The sequence below is a fragment of the Elephantulus edwardii genome, unplaced genomic scaffold, assembly GCF_000299155.1.
Source record: "Elephantulus edwardii isolate Elephantulus edwardi_28Jun2011 unplaced genomic scaffold, EleEdw1.0 scaffold00027, whole genome shotgun sequence".
NCBI classification, from domain to species: domain Eukaryota; kingdom Metazoa; phylum Chordata; class Mammalia; order Macroscelidea; family Macroscelididae; genus Elephantulus; species Elephantulus edwardii.
The window spans coordinates 6,292,698-6,311,245 of record NW_006399777.1 but is presented as its reverse complement, the minus strand read 5'-3'; the positions used below and the strand labels follow the sequence as shown (position 1 = coordinate 6,311,245).

Below are 18,548 nucleotides of genomic sequence, written 5' to 3'. Positions count from 1 at the left end.
ACAAACGCACACCACATTCCAAAACCAAGCACGAGTATGTCTGAAATAGATTATTTTATATATATTCTTTTTCCTGTCTTCTTTTATAGACATACCCTGAATTCTTATCACTTTTAATGTTTTCTTTTATACTGGTTTACTTACACATTTGCATACACTGTGTTTCACCCTGCCCTTCATTCACTCTGTGTTTCATACCATCATTCCCACGCATGATCTCTTATAAAACTAATCCCCGTTGAACCTTGCCCATCCCTTTTCAGGTATTATCACTTCTTTAGGGAAAGACAGTCAAAATAACACTCTGAAGTTATAAAGCTGCCTAAACGATCTTCTGAATCCACACCATGCTATGTCCCTCCCCAGAGTTTGTGCAGAGGGTGTGTATGTATGTGTGTGTGTTTTGAAATTATGCCATGTCCCTTCTCAGAGTTTATGTGGAGGTGAGCGAGTGTGTGTGTGTGTGTGTGTGTGTGCGCGCTGAAATTATGCCATGTCCCTTCCCAGAATCTGTGTGGAGAGGGGGGTGTGTCTGTGTGTGTTGAAATTATGCTATGTCCCTTCTCAGAGTTTGTGCAGAGGGTGTGTATGTATGTGTGTGTGTGTGTTTTTAAATTATGCCATGTCCCTTCTCAGTTTGTGTGGAGGTGAGTATGCGGGGTGTGTGTGTTGAAATTAACAGTTAACAATGAGATCGATTTCTTTCCAATGAGGCTGCATTCACCAGACTCCATTTCCATCCGGTACACTGATCCCCGACCTGCACATCACCTGACATTTTGTACTCCTGTCCTTTATCCCAGGTTCTCACAAATCCTTGACATGACCCTACCAGCTGGCAGAGGAACCGTCTACTCTCCTGACACACCTACACACGAGGTAAAGAATTTTTCTCAGAAAGCCTGGAACTATCCGAGCTGTTCTCTGGACCTGGCACACAGGGAGCTTCCCCAGCTCTGCAGCCTCACGGAAAAGCTCACCTTCTGCTTGTCACCTCGACCTCTGGGTCATCTTACCTTGACTTGTTCATTTGAGGTCACGGCACAGAAGACAATCTCCGTGAATCCTTGCGATGGGAACATGCGGAAACAGATACCACCAATGACACGGCCATCTTTAATTAAAGCCAGGGTTTTGTGTTTCCTGAAAGAAGCAGATGATGTCAAAGCTTGGCCTGTCCTGGTTATAGAAACACAATTGAGGGAGGGTGACAATCCTTATTAAAAAAAAAAATCCAGAAAAAGGGAAGGGGTATATCCGCAGTGTCTAAGGAAACAACCTTCATCTGGCTACTAGCTTTCTAGAACAATCTTTTATGGGGATTTTTTGAAGGAGATGGGCAGTTATCCAGGGCCGTGGCCTGGGAGAGGTGTGCCCAACACCAAGGGGCCGAGTGGGGTCAGGCGGGAAGGCCGGGCCCGTTCTGACATTTCTCAAGAGTCGAACTTGACTTAGCAACATTATGGGAGGAAAGAATTACAAAGTGCACAGGTAAGACAGCACCCTGCCATTTCTTCTCCAAAATCTAAAACATCACTCGTTTGCCACCTGCATGGATACAGCTCGCAGGGGCTGTCAGACTATTTGTTCAAAGAAACTAAATGAGAGAAGCTGGGGTATTTGTGTCACAAAGCAATGCATTTTCAGGGCTTAATACTCTTATGCCTCAAAAAAGCTGCCCATTTTTTGAACCTTCACAACACTGGTATCTAGTTGAGATCCCAAGACAGTCAATGTTTCTACCATGAAGAAAGTACCAGCGTTTTAATCTCTCACTGCTCTAATGAATGCACTATGGTAACTTGAATCACAGAGCTTCATTTTCACTAAGACGGAAATGTGTAAGTTCTTAAAGCCAGGCTCACGGGTCAAAGACGAGCCGCGTGATGTACTCCTTTGGCATTCGGGGCAGCTGGTGGGAGAAGACGTTCTGCAGGCCCACCAGCCACATGAGGATCTTCTTGTTGGGTTTCTGGCTCAGGGAGTTGCCGACCACATGGAATTCAATCACACCTCTGCGTTCCTCCAGCCTCGCTGCCTCGTCCCGGGCGGAGTGTGCCGACAGAAGGTTGGTCTGCGATGCAGGAGACGGGGTTAAAGTCACGGAATGTCTTCAGACAGTTCTTACACCGAAAGCAGGGTGGGACGTAGCATACGAACTCTCTCTGCTCTAATCAGTGAGTTTTCAGGGTCCACACACACAGACAACACGGAGAGGACAGGCCGAGCATGAGCAGAGAAGGTGCACACACACTATCTGCTTTCGAGAGGCCAGTGAACTCTCCAAACGGCAAATCTTTCCAACCTGCAAGCCGGCCAATCTCTGATAACTACTCACTTGCTGTTTTAATGTGGAAACCACCGCAAACGATAGGCAAACTAATGGATTTGGCACTATTCCAAGAAAACTTTATTTAAAACAAAACAAAAAGCAGGACTGTGTTGGCCTGAGGTTTACAGCCTGTCAATTTCTGGTTTAGAGGAACCCCATGACAGATCTGCATTCCCATTCCAGGCCCAGGAGGACAATCCTGTGTATAATGTTGACAGGTCTTTGTGGAGGACAATTTTCTTTCAAGAGATGTCTCTGAGGGGCACAAATCAGGAGACGCAAATCTAACCAGAGGCTCCTGGGAAGAAGGTTGGCGATCAGCTTCCCAAGGACCAGACGCTGGGAGTGCAGTTCTCCTCTGAGTATATGGGGTCGGCCTATGTCAGAAGAGAAGCCCTGGCAACTGTCTGCTCTGGTCCCCATCCAGAAGACTGATTGCCGATTCATACAAAACTACACCAGCCAACACAATCTTGCGCCATCGTCCCATGTTCCTCATCTTTAGTCTATCCAAGGGCACGAAGGTAAAAGTACTCAACAAACAACTCCCCAGAGGAGAAAAAATCCTGGATTTCCAGTACTTGCCGATTTTCACTTCAATGTGCATTGCATCTCAATTTCAAGAAATCAAAAATCCTCCCCACTGGATCAATAGGCAATATCTTCATAGAAGACTCGGGTTTTCAAAGATTTCTGGGATCCACTGCCTCTACCCATCGTAACAGCAGTTAAACCATCAAAAGGCATGCTGCATTCGGAGACCTGCCATCCAAGGCGTCTCCCAAGTGCTCAAAGGCAATGATGTCAGTTTCAATACTAAACTATGCCTGATCCAAGCCAAAGTCTTTCCAACTGCTTCCTATGCATCCGAAGTTGGATAATGCATAAGGAAGACTGAAGAAGGATGCAGGTCTTGGAATTGTCATCCAGAAGAATGCTGGGTGTCTCATGGACAGTCACAGAGTTTCCCTGGGGAAGAGACATCCCTCTGGGGAAAGTGTAGGGTCAGAGAATGAGAGAGGAAGACCCTGCACCATGGACAGTGACATGGTGACTGTAACAGCGGGCTCAACGACAGTGCGGATGACACAGGATTGGGGCCAGGTTCAGAAATGTCGTTCACAGAGTCGCCCGGAGTCACAACTGACATGACAGGATGTGACGAGAAAAACAATCGAGCTGTCTGAGCCGGTGAGCCTTTCCCACTGTGACCTACTTCAAACTACAACCATATTTAACAGCCGGCTCACAACGTCCCTCAAAATGACTGACTCGGCTGTGAGCCACCCAACACACCACTAAAACCACCCGGGACATTCTGATGTGGGTCTCAGCATCTGCACGCTCTAGTCAAGACCAAAGGGCACCGAGCCCAGCTAACTGCGAAGTTACTAAATCCCCGAGAAACAGGCTGACAAAAGGGGGGCTGCCATCATGAAGGTAATGGAAGAGGCAATGTTTAGGATAACATCTTTTTTTTTCTTCTCACATCATCTGGTTCTTTGAATTATCCTCAATATCATAAAAGGAATACCTAAGGAAAGACAGCCGATTAAAAACTGATACTTTAATAATCGAACTGCACTAAAAAAATTAAATAAATAAAAATCTCTGAAAGTGGTTTTTAAATCCACAAGCCCTTCCGGAGCAGTGGAAACGTGGCCTGAAAGCTGTCCTCCCTCGACACACAGTGCACATATCTCATCAGGAGAGAGGCATCAAACAAGCAAACAAGCACATTATGCAAAGCGACTGACTCCTCCATTTCACACAGCCCAAAAGAGGGTGGGGCGGGGGTCAGGGAGCAGTCTGGCTGAAAGGAAGCTAGAGGTGAAGAGAAGAAAGAAATGCAGCACAAGATGCCTGAAGAGTTCTCCAACAGCAGCAACGGACGTGCAATTGTTATTGTGTGCTGTCAGTCCTCAGTCGGAGTGCGATTTGTGAGGCTGCAATCCTCACGGGCGAGACCAGCAGCGAGGGGAGCCTTCACTACAGAGGGCAGCATGTGAAGAAGGAGAAATGTTTACCCACTGTCCAACAGTGCAAGGGAGCTCTGGTGGCCCAGTGGTAAGGACTGGCTCTGCAATCCCAAAGGCAGGTCGTTCAAATCCATCCCCAGCTCTACAGAAGAAAAATGGGCAGTCTCCACCTGTGTGATCAAACTGTCTCAGAAAACCTCCTGGAGAGTCAGCTACGGGGCAATTCTGACTCAAGGTCCACAACAACAACAACAACAAAAGGCCAACAGTCGGCAAAGAGCCAGATAATATTTTAAACTTTGTCTAAACTATTCCCATGTGCCAGTGCAATGGAAAAGGAGCCACAGATCAAACGTTTCAATAAAGCTTTATTGACAAAGCAGACAGCAAGATGGATTTAGACTGTGGTCTGCAACCTTGTGTCCTGTATTATAGTAACACTATAACCGTGCTGAGTTTCCCGAGAACAGGAACTGTACTGTGGCTATGTAGACTTAAAAACAGCCTCATGTTTTAGAGAGGCACACAGAAAAGGTTAGGAGAGAAGTGTTACAGCTTCCGCATTTAACTATGAAATAATTCCAAATGGCTCACAGTAAAGAGGAAATACGAATACAGCAAACTGCTACCAACTAATGAATTTAAGTGACACCTCTAAATATCTATCACAGAATTCCTGTAACCCTTGAGTGATAATTTTCAAAAATAAAAACTGGGGGAATGGCCTCACTTGTGTGACATCATTAGTATATTTCCACGTAAAGCGATGTTGTTCAAGGGACATCACCACTCAACCATCTGCCCGGCCCTCCCACCCACTCTCCCCACAAAACACAGTCAGGCCACGCAGCCTGCTAACGTCTCAGCGCTGCACCCCGACTTCTAACAGCAAAGGAGTCTACGAGGGGGACAGAGTGATCTCCCCGTGACTGGCCCGGGTTTCCCTGCTCACCTCCGGTCCCAGCATCGCTGCAGGGTCTGTGATGGTGGACATGACCTCATTGATTAATTCCATCGGAATATCACCTGTAACCCGGGGTTTCTTCGCTTCCTCCAGAGGATGCGACTCATTCATTTTCCTCTTTTCTCCTATGACAACCAAAGAGGAGCAGATAATGGGTGCTTGTGGATGTGAACGAACACACACACACACACACACACACACACACAGCCAAGACCAAGCAGGGCCAGCTAATTACCAATCAACACACAGAACACAGCAACTGTGATTAGGGACGATCACTGTTCTGTTTAGGTGACTTGATTTTACACAGAAATACCGAAGCCACACAGTCCAAAGGCCAACAGAGCCATTCCCAGCCAGTAACATCCTAGACAGGCTCCGCCACCAAATGCAACCTCAGCGTGGTCGGGTCAGGACTGCGGCTGACCCTCCCCTGAGCGTCGGAGGCTGTGAATCATCGGGAAGGAGACTGGCCTTCTTTGTCCCAAGGAGGCCCTGGAGGGTCTGAACTGCCAGACACGGTGTGTTAGCAGTGCAACTCCCCGTGACCACAAGGGCTCCCCGTACCATCTGCCATTCACTCCCTGCCCTAGTTGGAACAGACTCACAACTGACCCTCCACAGAGTTTTCAGAGGCCGTATATGCACAAGAGAAGACTGTTCTTCCTTCCTTCCTTCCTTCCTTCCCTCCCTCCTTCCTTCCCTCCCTCCTTCCTTCCTTCTCTCTCTCTCTCTCTCTCTCTCTCTTTCTTTCTTTCTTTCTTTCTTTCTTTCTTTCTTTCTTTCTTTCTTTCTTTCTTTCTTTCTTTCTTTCTGTGTCTCTCTCTCTGTCTGTCTCTCTGTCTCTGTCTCTCTGTCTTTCTATCTGTCTGTCTGTCTCTGTCTCTGTCTCTGTCTCTGTCTGTCTCTCTCCCTCTGTCTCTCTCTCTCTCAGCTGCTGGCAGAGTCAAACCACCTGCTGGGTTTGGCCTTTGTTTGGGTCAGGAGCCCCTGGCCACTACGCCAGAGTTCTTACTCTGATTCTGGTGCTTCTGACAGAACAGAGGGCATGGGCACCCCTGTCAGGCGCTTACCTGGGTTCACCTCGAGCCCAGAACCTCTGCCCGCAGGGCTGGCACTCCGCCCATTCAGCTGCTCTAGGGACGACGGGCTGGAGTTGTAGGAGAGTGTCCCAGCCACGGGAGGTGGGCTGATAACTGGCCAAGAGAAGGAGAATGAGATGAAGGTGGCTCTTCCTTAGCGACGAGGGACCCCCTAGGCCACTCCTGCCCAAAAAGAAGTCGCTGTCACAGCAAAAGCCAGGGGCCAGTGTGGACGGCAGCACAGTAAGGACGGCAGTGGATCCCAAGACTGTCATCAGGACAGTGCAAACAGCAATGCACTCCAGTGCACGAAACAGAATAAACTCGTCTCGGACCATGTGGATAAAATAAATAAGTAAGCAGGGAGAAGAGAAAGCTCTTCCTTCTGGAAGAACGTTTCACACAAGCCTCCAGTCGCCACATGCTGACTGATTTGAGGAGGAAGAATCATCCATGCAGGCTAATATTTGAGCATCACTCTGATGAAGGACAAGGCATTTACCTAATCACAAAGTATCTCCCCTGAGAAAAGTTATCTTTTGACTCTATAAAGAGAAGTGGTCACATTATCCTAGCCTGGAGAAGCCTGGTAAATACCACCATAAGCAAGCAATCCAATTACTGCCAAAAATAATGGGATAAACCAACCTCGTGTGCCTCCTGATCTAAACTGCAAAGATAGGAAGCAAGTGTGGAAGATCTCCCAGTGATTTGATTATACACTGGAACAATGTTAAATGTCCTGACTTTGACAGCTACACTGGTGTTACCTGTTGTGTACCAGGGAGTCAGAACCAATTCATGGCTGCCCCTCCAGGGGTTTTCCCACCCTTCCTTCTCTCATGGAGCAGATGGTGAGGTCTGGCGCAGTGCCTTGGAGTTGAGAGCAACCCTTTGTCACTCGGCCACCAGAGCTCCCTGATACATAAGAGAATGCCTTTCATTCCACTTCTCCCTAAGCAATCCACAGTGGTGAGGGATGCAGGTCAAAGGGCATGGGGCCTGCAATTTCTTTTGACACAGTGCGTAAGTGGAAAGTTTATATACATACGCACATCATTACGAAGTTGTGAACATCATGTATATAAAGGAGAAGGGGCAGAACAGGGCAGAGGGAAGGAGGGAGGGGAAGGATAGAGAATGATAAAGGAACCCTCACATGTTAACAACGGGGGTCTTTGGATAAAGGAAATGCAACAGAAATAATTTTCCCTGCAACTTTTTATAACTTGTAAGAATTTCCAAATAAAACCAACTGTGAAGTGCGGCAGGAGGAGGTAGGACAGGACGCTGCTGGCTGCAGAGCTGATGGGTGGTTGCTGAAATGAAGGGTAATGAAGGCAGAGATGTTCTCTGTGTGCCAGCCGGACACGGGACACACAACGGCAGCGGGGACAGACTCCGGCAATGCTGGCACTGTTTTGTCCCACAGGATGTCCAGTAGCCAAGAAAGTGAAGGAAAAGGGAAAGCCCAGCCCAGCGTCCGAGAACACCCTCAGCCACGCTGCAGCAGTCAGTATGTAAGCAGCATCATGGAGCAGCCACGGGGCTCCAGGGCGTTCTTGCCATCAGCCAGGGCTTGTGAACTCCAAAGTGCACCAGAGTCATTTTAAACCAGGAGGAACCTCTGCTGATATAGAAGGTAGTTGAGTATGTTGCAAAAAAAGCTTCAGAACCATCATTACAAACGTCATTTATCACAGCTGCAAAGACATGCAGACATGCCAATTAAATGGGTGACTCATGAGAAGAAACACTGCAATTACAGGAGTGAACGCACAGGGCAGCCGCTCCTGACGGCTTCAGGTAACGTGAAATGAACAAGCCAGCTTAGCCAGACAAGTCTTAGCTGTAGAAATAAACACAGCAGCCCCACCGGTTTACAGACAGCCTGGACCACCTCCACCTTGTGTGGTGGCAGATAACGACGTGGGGCCAGGACTTGGAGGCACTTAGGAGGCCAGAAGCATTGTCAATGCTCACACAGAGAGACACCCCCAAGGAGAACGACGCTGGCCTGCTACAAACCTTGAACACCTCACTAGCTGAACGACGTGGAAGCCGGATCCCCACTCAACAGTGTTTGCTGCACGCTGGCCTCACGCAACAAGACCTGACAGCACAGCGGTGAGATCCAGGCACCCCAATTTGATCACTTACGCATTCTGATTAGAAGCTGTCTGCTGTTCCTCCCTGATATGCTGGTTCCTCATCTACCTGAGAACCTCTTTGTATCAATTTCTCAGGTTGTGTCCTAGCCCGAGAAGCTCAAGGGAGTGGCTGGTGGGTTTAGCAGCTGAGGGCTTACCCGCTGCACCACCAGGTGTCCTCCGTACAATGCCGTAATCCACAGGCCCTGCTGCACAATGCAACCACCTGAGAAGCCGGCAGGGGAGGGACCCGGGCCACATACACCCCACTCTCTCGGGATGCAGCTCTGAGCTCTGCGGGCTTTCAAATCTCCCCAGGTGGTTCCACTGTGAAGCAAACTGGAGAATATTCAAGGTTCTGTGAAAGTGCAGAAGAGAGGACATGTATTCTTGAGAGAAGCTTTTGTGGGCCAAGGAGATATTTGAAAACCGGGAAAGAGACAGACAGCACGCAAAGCACAAGGAGCGAAAGGGTGTCACACAGTTCAATGTGCAAAGCACCAACACCAAGACATCATAGACCGAACTAAGATGTGATTCCTGGGTCCCCGGGGACACCAGCCTCTGAGAACAGCCACCGCCCGTCCACAGGCTGGGCTGCCTGCCATTGGAGGCCTCTCTTCCACAGTGTGATGCACAAGGCAGGCGAACCCTGCAGCGCTTTGTTTGGGGCAGGGGAGCCTGTATTTTTAACAGTCAGGCGTGCACCTGCACCTCCTGTCAGGAGACAGAGCTGCAAGGTTCTGCCTCGCACCTGCTTTCTCCTCATTAACAGGGAGGCAGACAGAAGATGTGACAGAGGCTTTGCTTTTTTTGCTGGCTCTTCTTCAACTTCCTGATGGAAAAACCCAAATAGGTGCAGAGTGAGCTGCAAGCAGCACCCCAAAGCCGGTCCTCCTGGTAGCTCGTGGCGCAAGTGGAGAGGGATTTACCTGTCTGGATGCCCAGATGGCCGCTTCTGGAAGAGGTGGAGAGAAAGTCCTGATCCCAGATGGGAGAGTTCTGACTATACACTTCTTCCTCTAACATGGACAGAAACCTAGAAACAAGAGCAAAAGGTCATCGGTGACTTGTTATTATGGACCACTCATCTGGAACCGCCTCTCAGCTGACTCTCCAGCAGGTTTGAGGAGGTTATAAGTCACACGCGAGGAGACTGCTTCTCCTTCTTCCTCAGAGCAGCTGATGGACTCGAACCAACAGAAGCTGAAATCACCTTAATGCCATGCCAGCATCTCACCTTTGGTTCAGAACACAGTGATGAGTTAAGACGTGTGTGAGGGATCAGCTGGACCTGGTATACTGTCAAGTCAAGAAATGCATCTCTACAGATGCATCTCCTCTAACCCTGCACAGTGAGATGGAACACAGGCTAGAGAGAGGCCGGACGTCAGTGGAGACGGACAGTCCTCTTCCAAGATGCTCAGCATAAAATCTGAACCCTCCTTGCAGCAGGCCCTGAAATCCCTCCAGCATTACAAAGTTGCTAATATTTATTAAGTGCTTGTCACATGTTTGCATTGTCCAAAGAACTTATTGTTTTACCCTCACATCAGCTTTTAGAAGTGGGAGAGTTATGTTTATTCCTCGTCCACGGAGAGATCAAGCATGTTGGAAACTGTGAGGATGGCGCAGGACAGAGCAGGGTTCCGATCTGCAGTGCTGGCTCGTAACAACAACAACGGTGGCATTCTAAGTGGTTGGACGTATTAACTCATTTAATAATAACCTTATAAGATGGGATGTTATTATATCCATCTGTAAAACGGGACCTGTTACTATACCCACTTACAAATATTACGTCTCAGAGACTGAATAACTGGTCCAAATTCACACGAACTAGCAAGTGGCATGGCCAGGACTGGAACCAGGCGATCACGTGTTATCAACAAGAAGAATTTATTAAAATTATAGATGTCAAGCCTTCCTGAAGCTCACCGACCCAGATTCTTCTTGGCAACAAGCCAGGTCACTAAATTGTGTCAGATAAAACTTAAGTACACTAAAGTAAAAAATAAGTTTGATACAATGCTAACATGCCCACCTTTTCAGTTCCAGGATAATTTCCTGTAAGTCTGTTTCTAAAAGCAAAACAACAACAAGAAAAACCCCATCACAGTGATACAACTTGTGTCTGGGCGACATGGCCCTCATGGACTTTCCATGGCTAGTTTGTTGGTTTGGTTTGTTGTTGTTTTTTTTTTTTTATTTTAAGTGGATTACCAAGTTTCTTTAAGAGGCTATCTAGATGAATTATAACTCTCAACCTTTTGGTTATCAGGAAAGGGCATTAGACATCTGTCCCTACCTAGGACTCAGAGCGTCTAGGTGTGTTCTTTCTAGCTGAGGTGGTCCAGTGCCATCCCTTATGAACTGCATGGCTTCAGAGCAAGCCTTTGTGTCTTTCTCAACTGCCTTGTCTAGAACATGGAACTATCAACAGGAATCCCATGTAGGGCGATAACGAAGAATCAATAAGAAAATGTGCGCACTGAGAACAGGGCACGACCCCGGGAAGTGCTCCCCTCATTCATTTAACAAGTATGGACGTGCTGCTTACCCTGTGCTAACAGGCACCGTGCTGGGTGCTGCAAGGGCGGAGCGGACAAAAGGCTCCTTACGTGCTGACGGGACAATGAATGCTAAAGACAGTAACCCCACTATTCCTTCACTGTGCTTCAGAGATTCTAAAGCCCTTCAAGGGAAAGACTGCCTACAGCCCTTTGGGTAATCCACTCTAACCTAAACTGATGTCAAAAATTTAGAGTCATTACAATCATTACTGGAGTTAATGATGGGGATTGCCCGGACCCCAAGAACATACTATAGTGCACATGTATGTCACTTCACCTTTATAAAATTGTAAAAATTGACTTGTGAAACTTATCTAGTGGTACGAAGCTGCACTGCAATCTCAAAGGTCACTGGGTGTGAACCCAGCAGTTGCTCTGTGGGAGGACGGGCAACCTCCTCTCGTGGGACTTACTGCCTCTGAAAACCTGCTGGAGGGGCAGCTGTGAATTGGTTCTGAGCCAGTGTCACACAACAACATGTAGCACTGAGGTTTTAAAGGCTTAATAAAGGGCCTGCATAAGGGAGCTCTGGTGGCCTAGTGGCAAGAAGCTGCGCTGCAATCCCGAAGGCACGCAGTTTGAATCCACCAGCTGTTCTGCGGGAGAAGGATGGGCAGTCTCCTCCCGTGTGATTTACTACCTCTGAACACCTGCCGCAGGGCCAGCTATGGGTGGCGGTCAGCTCTGGGTTGGTCCTGACTCAACGGTACACAACCAACAACATTATAATCTAATCATCATTAACACCATCACCATGACTCAGAGTCCCAATGTTCTTCTCATTTATCAACATCAGAAAGATGTTGAGAGGCTTCAGAGGCTGGAGAAATGGACTTTTTAGAAGTGACAACAGTTTGGGGAAGAAAGGAACAGCAGGGGTCTTCTGACCTGCTTCTCCCAGCTAGACCGGTTCAGAACTGTCACTCAGAACTGAGTGAATAACATATGCCCTTTGTGGTTTGGAGAAACAGCCTGAGTCACTGGTTCCTACGAAGCCAGCCACCGTGAACTTGCATTTAAGACACTGCCCAACAAAGAAGGACTTGCAGCAAGAAAAGGGCCCCGTCCTTCCGGGTCCCACGCTGGCCTTGCTGCCGAGGCGGCTCTGGATGCAGGCCCACTCCCTCTAACCTCACCCGCCGCTGGCTAAGACTGCCTCAGCTGCCCCTCACCACAGCAGGCGTGATGTTCTTACCTTCTCAGGAGTTATATAACAAAAGATCTATCGGCAGCCAGAGCGCAACTCAGCTCTCTACCTATCACTATATATGGCACCTGGGATTCTAGAACTCTCTGCATGGCGAGGCTTTAATCCACACCTGACGCCCCCTTTACCACAAATGAGGAGAAAGTAAGGTCCAACCTGTTGTTTGGCAGGCTTAAACCGAGCAAGTCTGGAAGCAGAGGAATCTTTATACCATCAAGGAAAGAGGTGCAACACATCCACCTGGGTCAAGATTCAAAGCAGTCAAGAACCAAGACCACAGCGGAGATGGCAGAGAACTAGGGACCCGGTGACCGGAGCAAGATGCTGGGAGCACAGGAAGGAGCGCTAAGACGGCTGACTGTGCTGCTTTAAAAGGGTTCTGGGGTTTTCTATGGGATGGCAGAAGGTAAAGCTGGGAGGTGTGTGTTATGGTGTTTATCTGAAGGGAGCTGATAGATACTGAATGTTGTTTCTATTCAGTGGTGTGATGTGTAAGACGGAAATGAATAATGGGTGTCATTGATTTCAGAATCTGTAACCAGAGAGGTGGTTACACTTGGTGGTGGTGGTGGTGGTTGTAACAAGCCGCTCAGCTGGAACCAACTCACAGCTGGTCCTCTGCTGGGCTTTCAGAAACGACAAACACATGGAAAGAGACTGCTCCTCTTCCACAGAGAAGCTGGTTGATTCGAACCACGTGCCTTTGGTTTGGCAGCACAATTCCTTGCCCACTAATCCACGTGGGTCCCATTGGTGACTGGATATGCTGCACAGGGAGAGACGCGCTCTGGTGAATGCAGCCTTGCTGACAGGAGAGAGCGGGAAACACAATTGTGGCAAGCTGGTTTGTGCCTCTGGATGCACCCAGGCTGGCCAAGGCGGTGCCCATCAGGGCCCCTTCCAGGACAGGCAGTTCAGGGGAGCTGGGCAGCGAGGCGCTTGCTCTTGGTGACCTCTGGGTCCCTCTGATGAGCACAGAAGGAGGGGCGGGTAGAATAGAGAGGCAGATAGGCCAAGTGTGGGAGGATCCCGTTAGTGGGCGCTGACGGAGCTTGTACTCACAGGTGAATGGACTCTCGCTAAGAGTGAAAGGACGGGCAGTCTGGACACGGAAAGACGTACAGACCCCGAGTCTGTGACTGGTGCCCACGGCTAGGGACGAGCTGACCAGAACTCGGCCAGACGCGGCGCTGGGCGTGAAGGGGAACTGTTACAAGCTGCCGGCTTCCTCTGGACTGGACTTTGCTTATGGACTGTCGTTGTCATGTGCCGCCAAGTCCATCAACTGTGACTCGTAGTGACTATGAACCCTACAGGTCTCAACCCTGACAGATGCAGCTACCCACAAAGTTCCAACTGGAAAGAAGATTCTTCAGCGAGAGGACTGGGCTTGTCTTGTCAAGAGCTTTGCCAGGGACCATAAACTAGAAACTGGCTCCAGAAGGCAGGCAGAGACAGAGGCGTGAGCTAACTGCTGCGCACACCACAATGAATACTTATGCAAGGTGACTGTGAGGGGCACATAACCTTTCAGGTAGGAAAGCCGGGGTGGGGGGGGGGGAAGAAAGCCAGGGGAAAGGTGAGGGAGAGGCGGGGGGGGGGGGGGGGAGAGGGGGAGGGAGAACCAGGGGGCAGGAGAGCCAGCAGGCGGCCTGGGGGAAATCAGCACCAGGAACAAGACAACTACGCTGCCCCAAATGACTTGAGCGGTTAAATCCATTCCATTCCCTGTCTACATGACAACTTTGCTCAAAATAATCTCTTAAGTGATGTTCTTCAGTGTCTTCTTTAATTCCACCAACAAAGATCTTTTTCACAGTTAAGTGGGCACCTGGTCTTTGAGAATCTTCTTTCGAGACAGCCCTCTGGGTTCCACCACCCTTCCATCCACCTTGTGGGGCCTTGCATTCATGGCTGCATCCACCTCTTCCACAGTTGAGTACGTGACAAAGCCAAAGCCTCTGGGGCACTTGGTATTTGGATCTCTCATTACCACACAGTCCGTGAGCGTCCCCCATTGCTCACGATGGCTCCTCAGACTTTCATCCGTCGTCCTGAAGCTCAGCCCCCCGATGAATAGCTGTTCGGGCTCTTTAGGAGACTCTGACTTCGACACGGCGGTGGTGGGAATAAACCCTTTCCCGATGCTTCCTCGGCAGCGTTCTCTGGCAGAAAGCTGTATGACAACTTTGGTCTCTCTGTCATTCGCTAGTGACAGAGAAGTCCTTCAATCTGGAGACTGTTCTGGTAACACACAAACGTACAAGAGAGGAAAAGGGAGTGGGAGTGGGAACGGGAGAGAAGGACGGAGAGAGGGAGAGAGAGGAGGTGAGTGTGGATGTGTGTGTAAGAATGGGAGAGAAGGACGGAGAGAGGGAGAGAGGAGGGGTGTGTGTGTAAGAGACAGGCAGACAAATACAGAGGAATGACAATAAAGAACATCTTCATATACAATGACATGGAAAACCCTTGTTTTTACTCACACAGGGTATAAAACTGTAAGCAGACAAAACCAACATCATATGGAGAAAAACCAGATCGAAAAGTTGCAAGTGGAAGAAGTATGCATTATCTGATCTTACGTGTTCCTCTCTTAACCAAACTGTCTTTAACATCTGCACTTGCCATGCTTTTCAAATGAAGCTGAACTTCTTAAGAACAGCCCTGGTGAAACAGGAGGGAAGAAAAAAGGTAGAGTTACCGCCCAAGTGGAAGAAGAACAGCTACGTCTCAAGAACAGGGAGAGGAGGATGTGACCACTGACCACGGACAGGAATCAGGGGCCCTCACGGAGGGTGGGAAAGGGGAGTCAGCTCCGCCCTGGAGAGAGTGGCGGGTCCAAACAGCATCTCCAACTGCAAGATGTGTGGTTCCGCTGCCAGCTGTCAGAATAAACCCGCAGCAGCAGTAAATGTTGTCATATTCAAGGCAGAGGGACTTAAAAGCAGGAGTGGGTGGTAGGTTTACCCTGCTATTAGTAATAGAGAAGAGAAGAAAGCTGCAGTGAGTTTTTCAGCTCAACAGCATACGCATGCCAAGACTATGGGTAGAAAGAACAAAACACTATAATTAGCAAATATCTGCAAGAAGAAAAATGAATTTGTTGAGGGGGAAAGAAATTGCCACCATACAAGACAATTGCAATTTCTCCTCCCGCACCTTCAAAGGTAGGAGGAAGGGGCCTCCCGGCGCCTCGCCTTAGACACAGAATGACCAACACGATCTGGAAGGGGGAAACACTGCTTATGTGGCAAATAACAGAGAAACATGAAGAAAACAGCTCTCCTCTCTAAGGAAGCAGCGCACAGCCATTCAGAGGCAGTCTGAAAAGTCATGGTCCAGCAGACGCAAAGCCAAACTGCAGCTGGAGTTCTTCCTTCTCTTCCTCCAGAGAGAGAACACAAACACTCCTGTCACGCCGTAGACTCCAGGAGATGCGTGCGTCCCTTAACAAAATACTGAAATTCAGGGCAAAAGCATCTAGGGATCAATTGTTCATTTAAAGCTCAGTACAAGTGGACTTGACAACCTCAAGCTGAGGCTCAAATTTTTTATTAAATTACAAAGTCAATTTCGAGCAGGGAAACCATTTCTATTTATTTACACCTATCTCAGTTTGAGGTTTTTTACGTATGTCAGGGATGTGTCCTGCCTCCATACCTTTTCAACCTGTATGTAGAACAGATTATCCAGAGGCTGGGCTCTCTGAGGAGAAATGTGGTGTCAGGACTGGTGGAAGATCTATCAACAATCTGCATTATGCAGATGACACAACTCTGCTTGCTGAAAATGAGGAGGACCTGAAATGTGTGCTGCAGAGGGTCAAGGACTGCAGCCTTCAATATGGATTGAGGCTCAATGTCAAGAAAACAAAGATTCTAACCACTAGACCAATTGGCAGCATCAGGATGGATGGTGAAGAGACTGAGATTGTTCACAGCTTCAGTTTGCTTGGCTCCACAGTCAACACTCGCGGCACCAGTAGCCAGGAAATTAAAAGACGTATTGCGATGGGAAAGTCTGCTGTTAGGGACCTCTCTAAAGTTCTGAAGAGCAACAGTGTCTCTCTGGAGACTAGGGTGCATCTGATACAGGCCATGGTCTTTGCAATCACTTGTTACGCATCAGAGAGTTGGGCAATGACTAAGGAGGATAGGAGAACTGATGCCTTTGAGCTGTGGTGCTGGAGAAGAGTATCAAGGGTACCATGGACTGCTAGGAAAACAAACAGATTCATCCTAGAGAGGGTTAAACTAGGCTGCTCCTTGGAGGCAAGGATGCTGAGGCTTCATTTGACATAATTTGGACACGTTGTAAGGAGAGACTGGTCCTTAGAGAGGAACATCATGCTTGGTAGGGTGGAGGGACAGCGCAGGAGAGGAAGGCCCTCTATGAGGTGGATTCAGTGACTGGGGTAATTGGGATGGGTGTGTAGGAGACAGTGCAATTGGGACAGGGCTTTTGGACACAGGATCGCTATGAGTCACAAGCGACTCGATGGCACAAAACAACAATAACAACATCTCAGTTTGAAAAATAAAACTAGCTTTTCAGAGGTATAAGGCAACTTTGGTAATCCAGGAATAGCATCTTTATAATAAAAATCTAGCTTGATGTATTTTGGTTTGTTTTTGGTTGGTTTTTAAAAATAAATACATAAATTACCAGGAAGCTCTGGTGGCCTTGTGGCAAGAAGCTGCACTGCAATTCCAGAGGCGCATGGTTTGAATCTACAAGATGTTCTGTTGGAGAAAGAGGGGCAATCTCCTCCTGTACCAATCACATCTGATTTGATGGTATACACGTGTACGTACGTGTACACGTACACACACACACACACACACTCACTCGACCAGTTTTTCTCAACCTTTGGTCAAAGAATGGCTCCTTTCTTAAACATTCCATTTATACATCAGCTGTTCTTGAAGCGATGAGGAGGGGCCTAGGTAACACCTCGAGGGACTTTTCAAATTTCTTTTCTACGTCCCCTGTCCTGTCCCCACCAAATGCTGGATTAGACAGAATGACAAGCACAGAGCCAACTGTCCCATTCTTTCTTGCCATCCCTGTTCCAATGACAATTTACCAACTGGACCTGCCCTCTCAAACCCAGCAGCCACTCTTAGCCTCTATTTTGGGTGCTTAGCATTGAAAGTACAAGGAGCACTGGTGGCCTAGTGGTAAGAAGCTGCACTGTAATCCCAAAGGCACACAGTTCAAATCCACCAGCTTGCTCCAGGGGAAAGGATGGGCAGTTGCCTCCTGAACAATTTACAGCCTCCGAAAACTCACCGGAGGGCCGGTGACGAGCTGGTTCTGCCTTGGCAACCAACAAGAGCAGCTCAGAACACAAGTCCTGAAAGGCCGACGGTGCAGGTAGCGACTTCTGAGTCCTTGGGCATCTCTCCTTTGCAAAGCATTGAAATGATTCTTCGTGTCTGGGTTTTTGCCAGGGGTAAGCAGCAGGGCACAAAGCCCGCAGCTGTGGAGTCCAATTCTCACCTCGAGTGCCCGCCATCGGGGGTCAGGGCTACAAACCTTCACAGGACAGACTGCCCACTGGGGAGTAGCTGATGGATTCAACCCTCAGACCTTTCCGTGACCAAGCCCACCACCCCAGAGCTCCTGAAGGGACATCAGTGTGTACATTTACAGGGAACGACCACACAGTCCAGGGAGGTCGGACACAGCAGTGATTATTCTGAGAGGGGGCCGCAGGCCTGGCCAGCCTTGCTGGGGTCTCGCTTCCGAAGTAAGTGAATGAGTTTGCTGGAAGTGAGGTGAGGGTGGCTCCTAACACCTCAAACGACTGGAGAACTGGGTGGAAATGAAACAGCTCTCTTCTGCCATGTCCTGGGTGACAGAGGTGGCTTCTATGCTCTCCTCTCCCCATCTCCCTTCTAGCTTCCCTGTGTCCTGTCCCCACCGCCCAGTCCCAAAATATAAGACTCCAGAGGTGATGAACGGCCCAAGCAGGACGGGGCAGGGCGTACTGATGACTCAGGCACAATGGCTTCTTGTTGGTCCGCACTGTTTAGTGGGAAGCGACTCAGAGCTGCCCCTCCAACTGGTTTTCAGACATGGTAATTCACATGGGAGGAGATTGCCCGTATTTCTGTAGAAGCTGAACTGACTCCTAGCTGACCCCCTGACCGATTTTCAGAGACTGTAAATCTCATGGGAGCAGACTGCCCATCTTTTTCCCATGAAGCAACTGGAGGACTGGAACCGCCAACCTCTGGAATGGCAGCACTACCCCTT

General features: G+C 48.8%; 1 protein-coding gene across 1 annotated transcript in view; it reads right to left on the bottom strand.

Annotated features, from left to right (window-relative positions):
* Window positions 1-18,548, bottom strand: part of KAT2B (K(lysine) acetyltransferase 2B) — a 155,808-nt gene that overhangs the window by 18,955 nt on the left and 118,305 nt on the right. The window contains exons 8-12 of the mRNA XM_006883408.1: window positions 9,440-9,546; window positions 6,349-6,471; window positions 5,264-5,400; window positions 1,866-2,074; window positions 1,017-1,143 (exon numbers count right to left, since the gene is read on the bottom strand). Coding sequence (XP_006883470.1) covers window positions 1,017-1,143; window positions 1,866-2,074; window positions 5,264-5,400; window positions 6,349-6,471; window positions 9,440-9,546 — 703 coding nt within the window. The remainder of the gene's footprint in view (window positions 1-1,016; window positions 1,144-1,865; window positions 2,075-5,263; window positions 5,401-6,348; window positions 6,472-9,439; window positions 9,547-18,548) is intronic.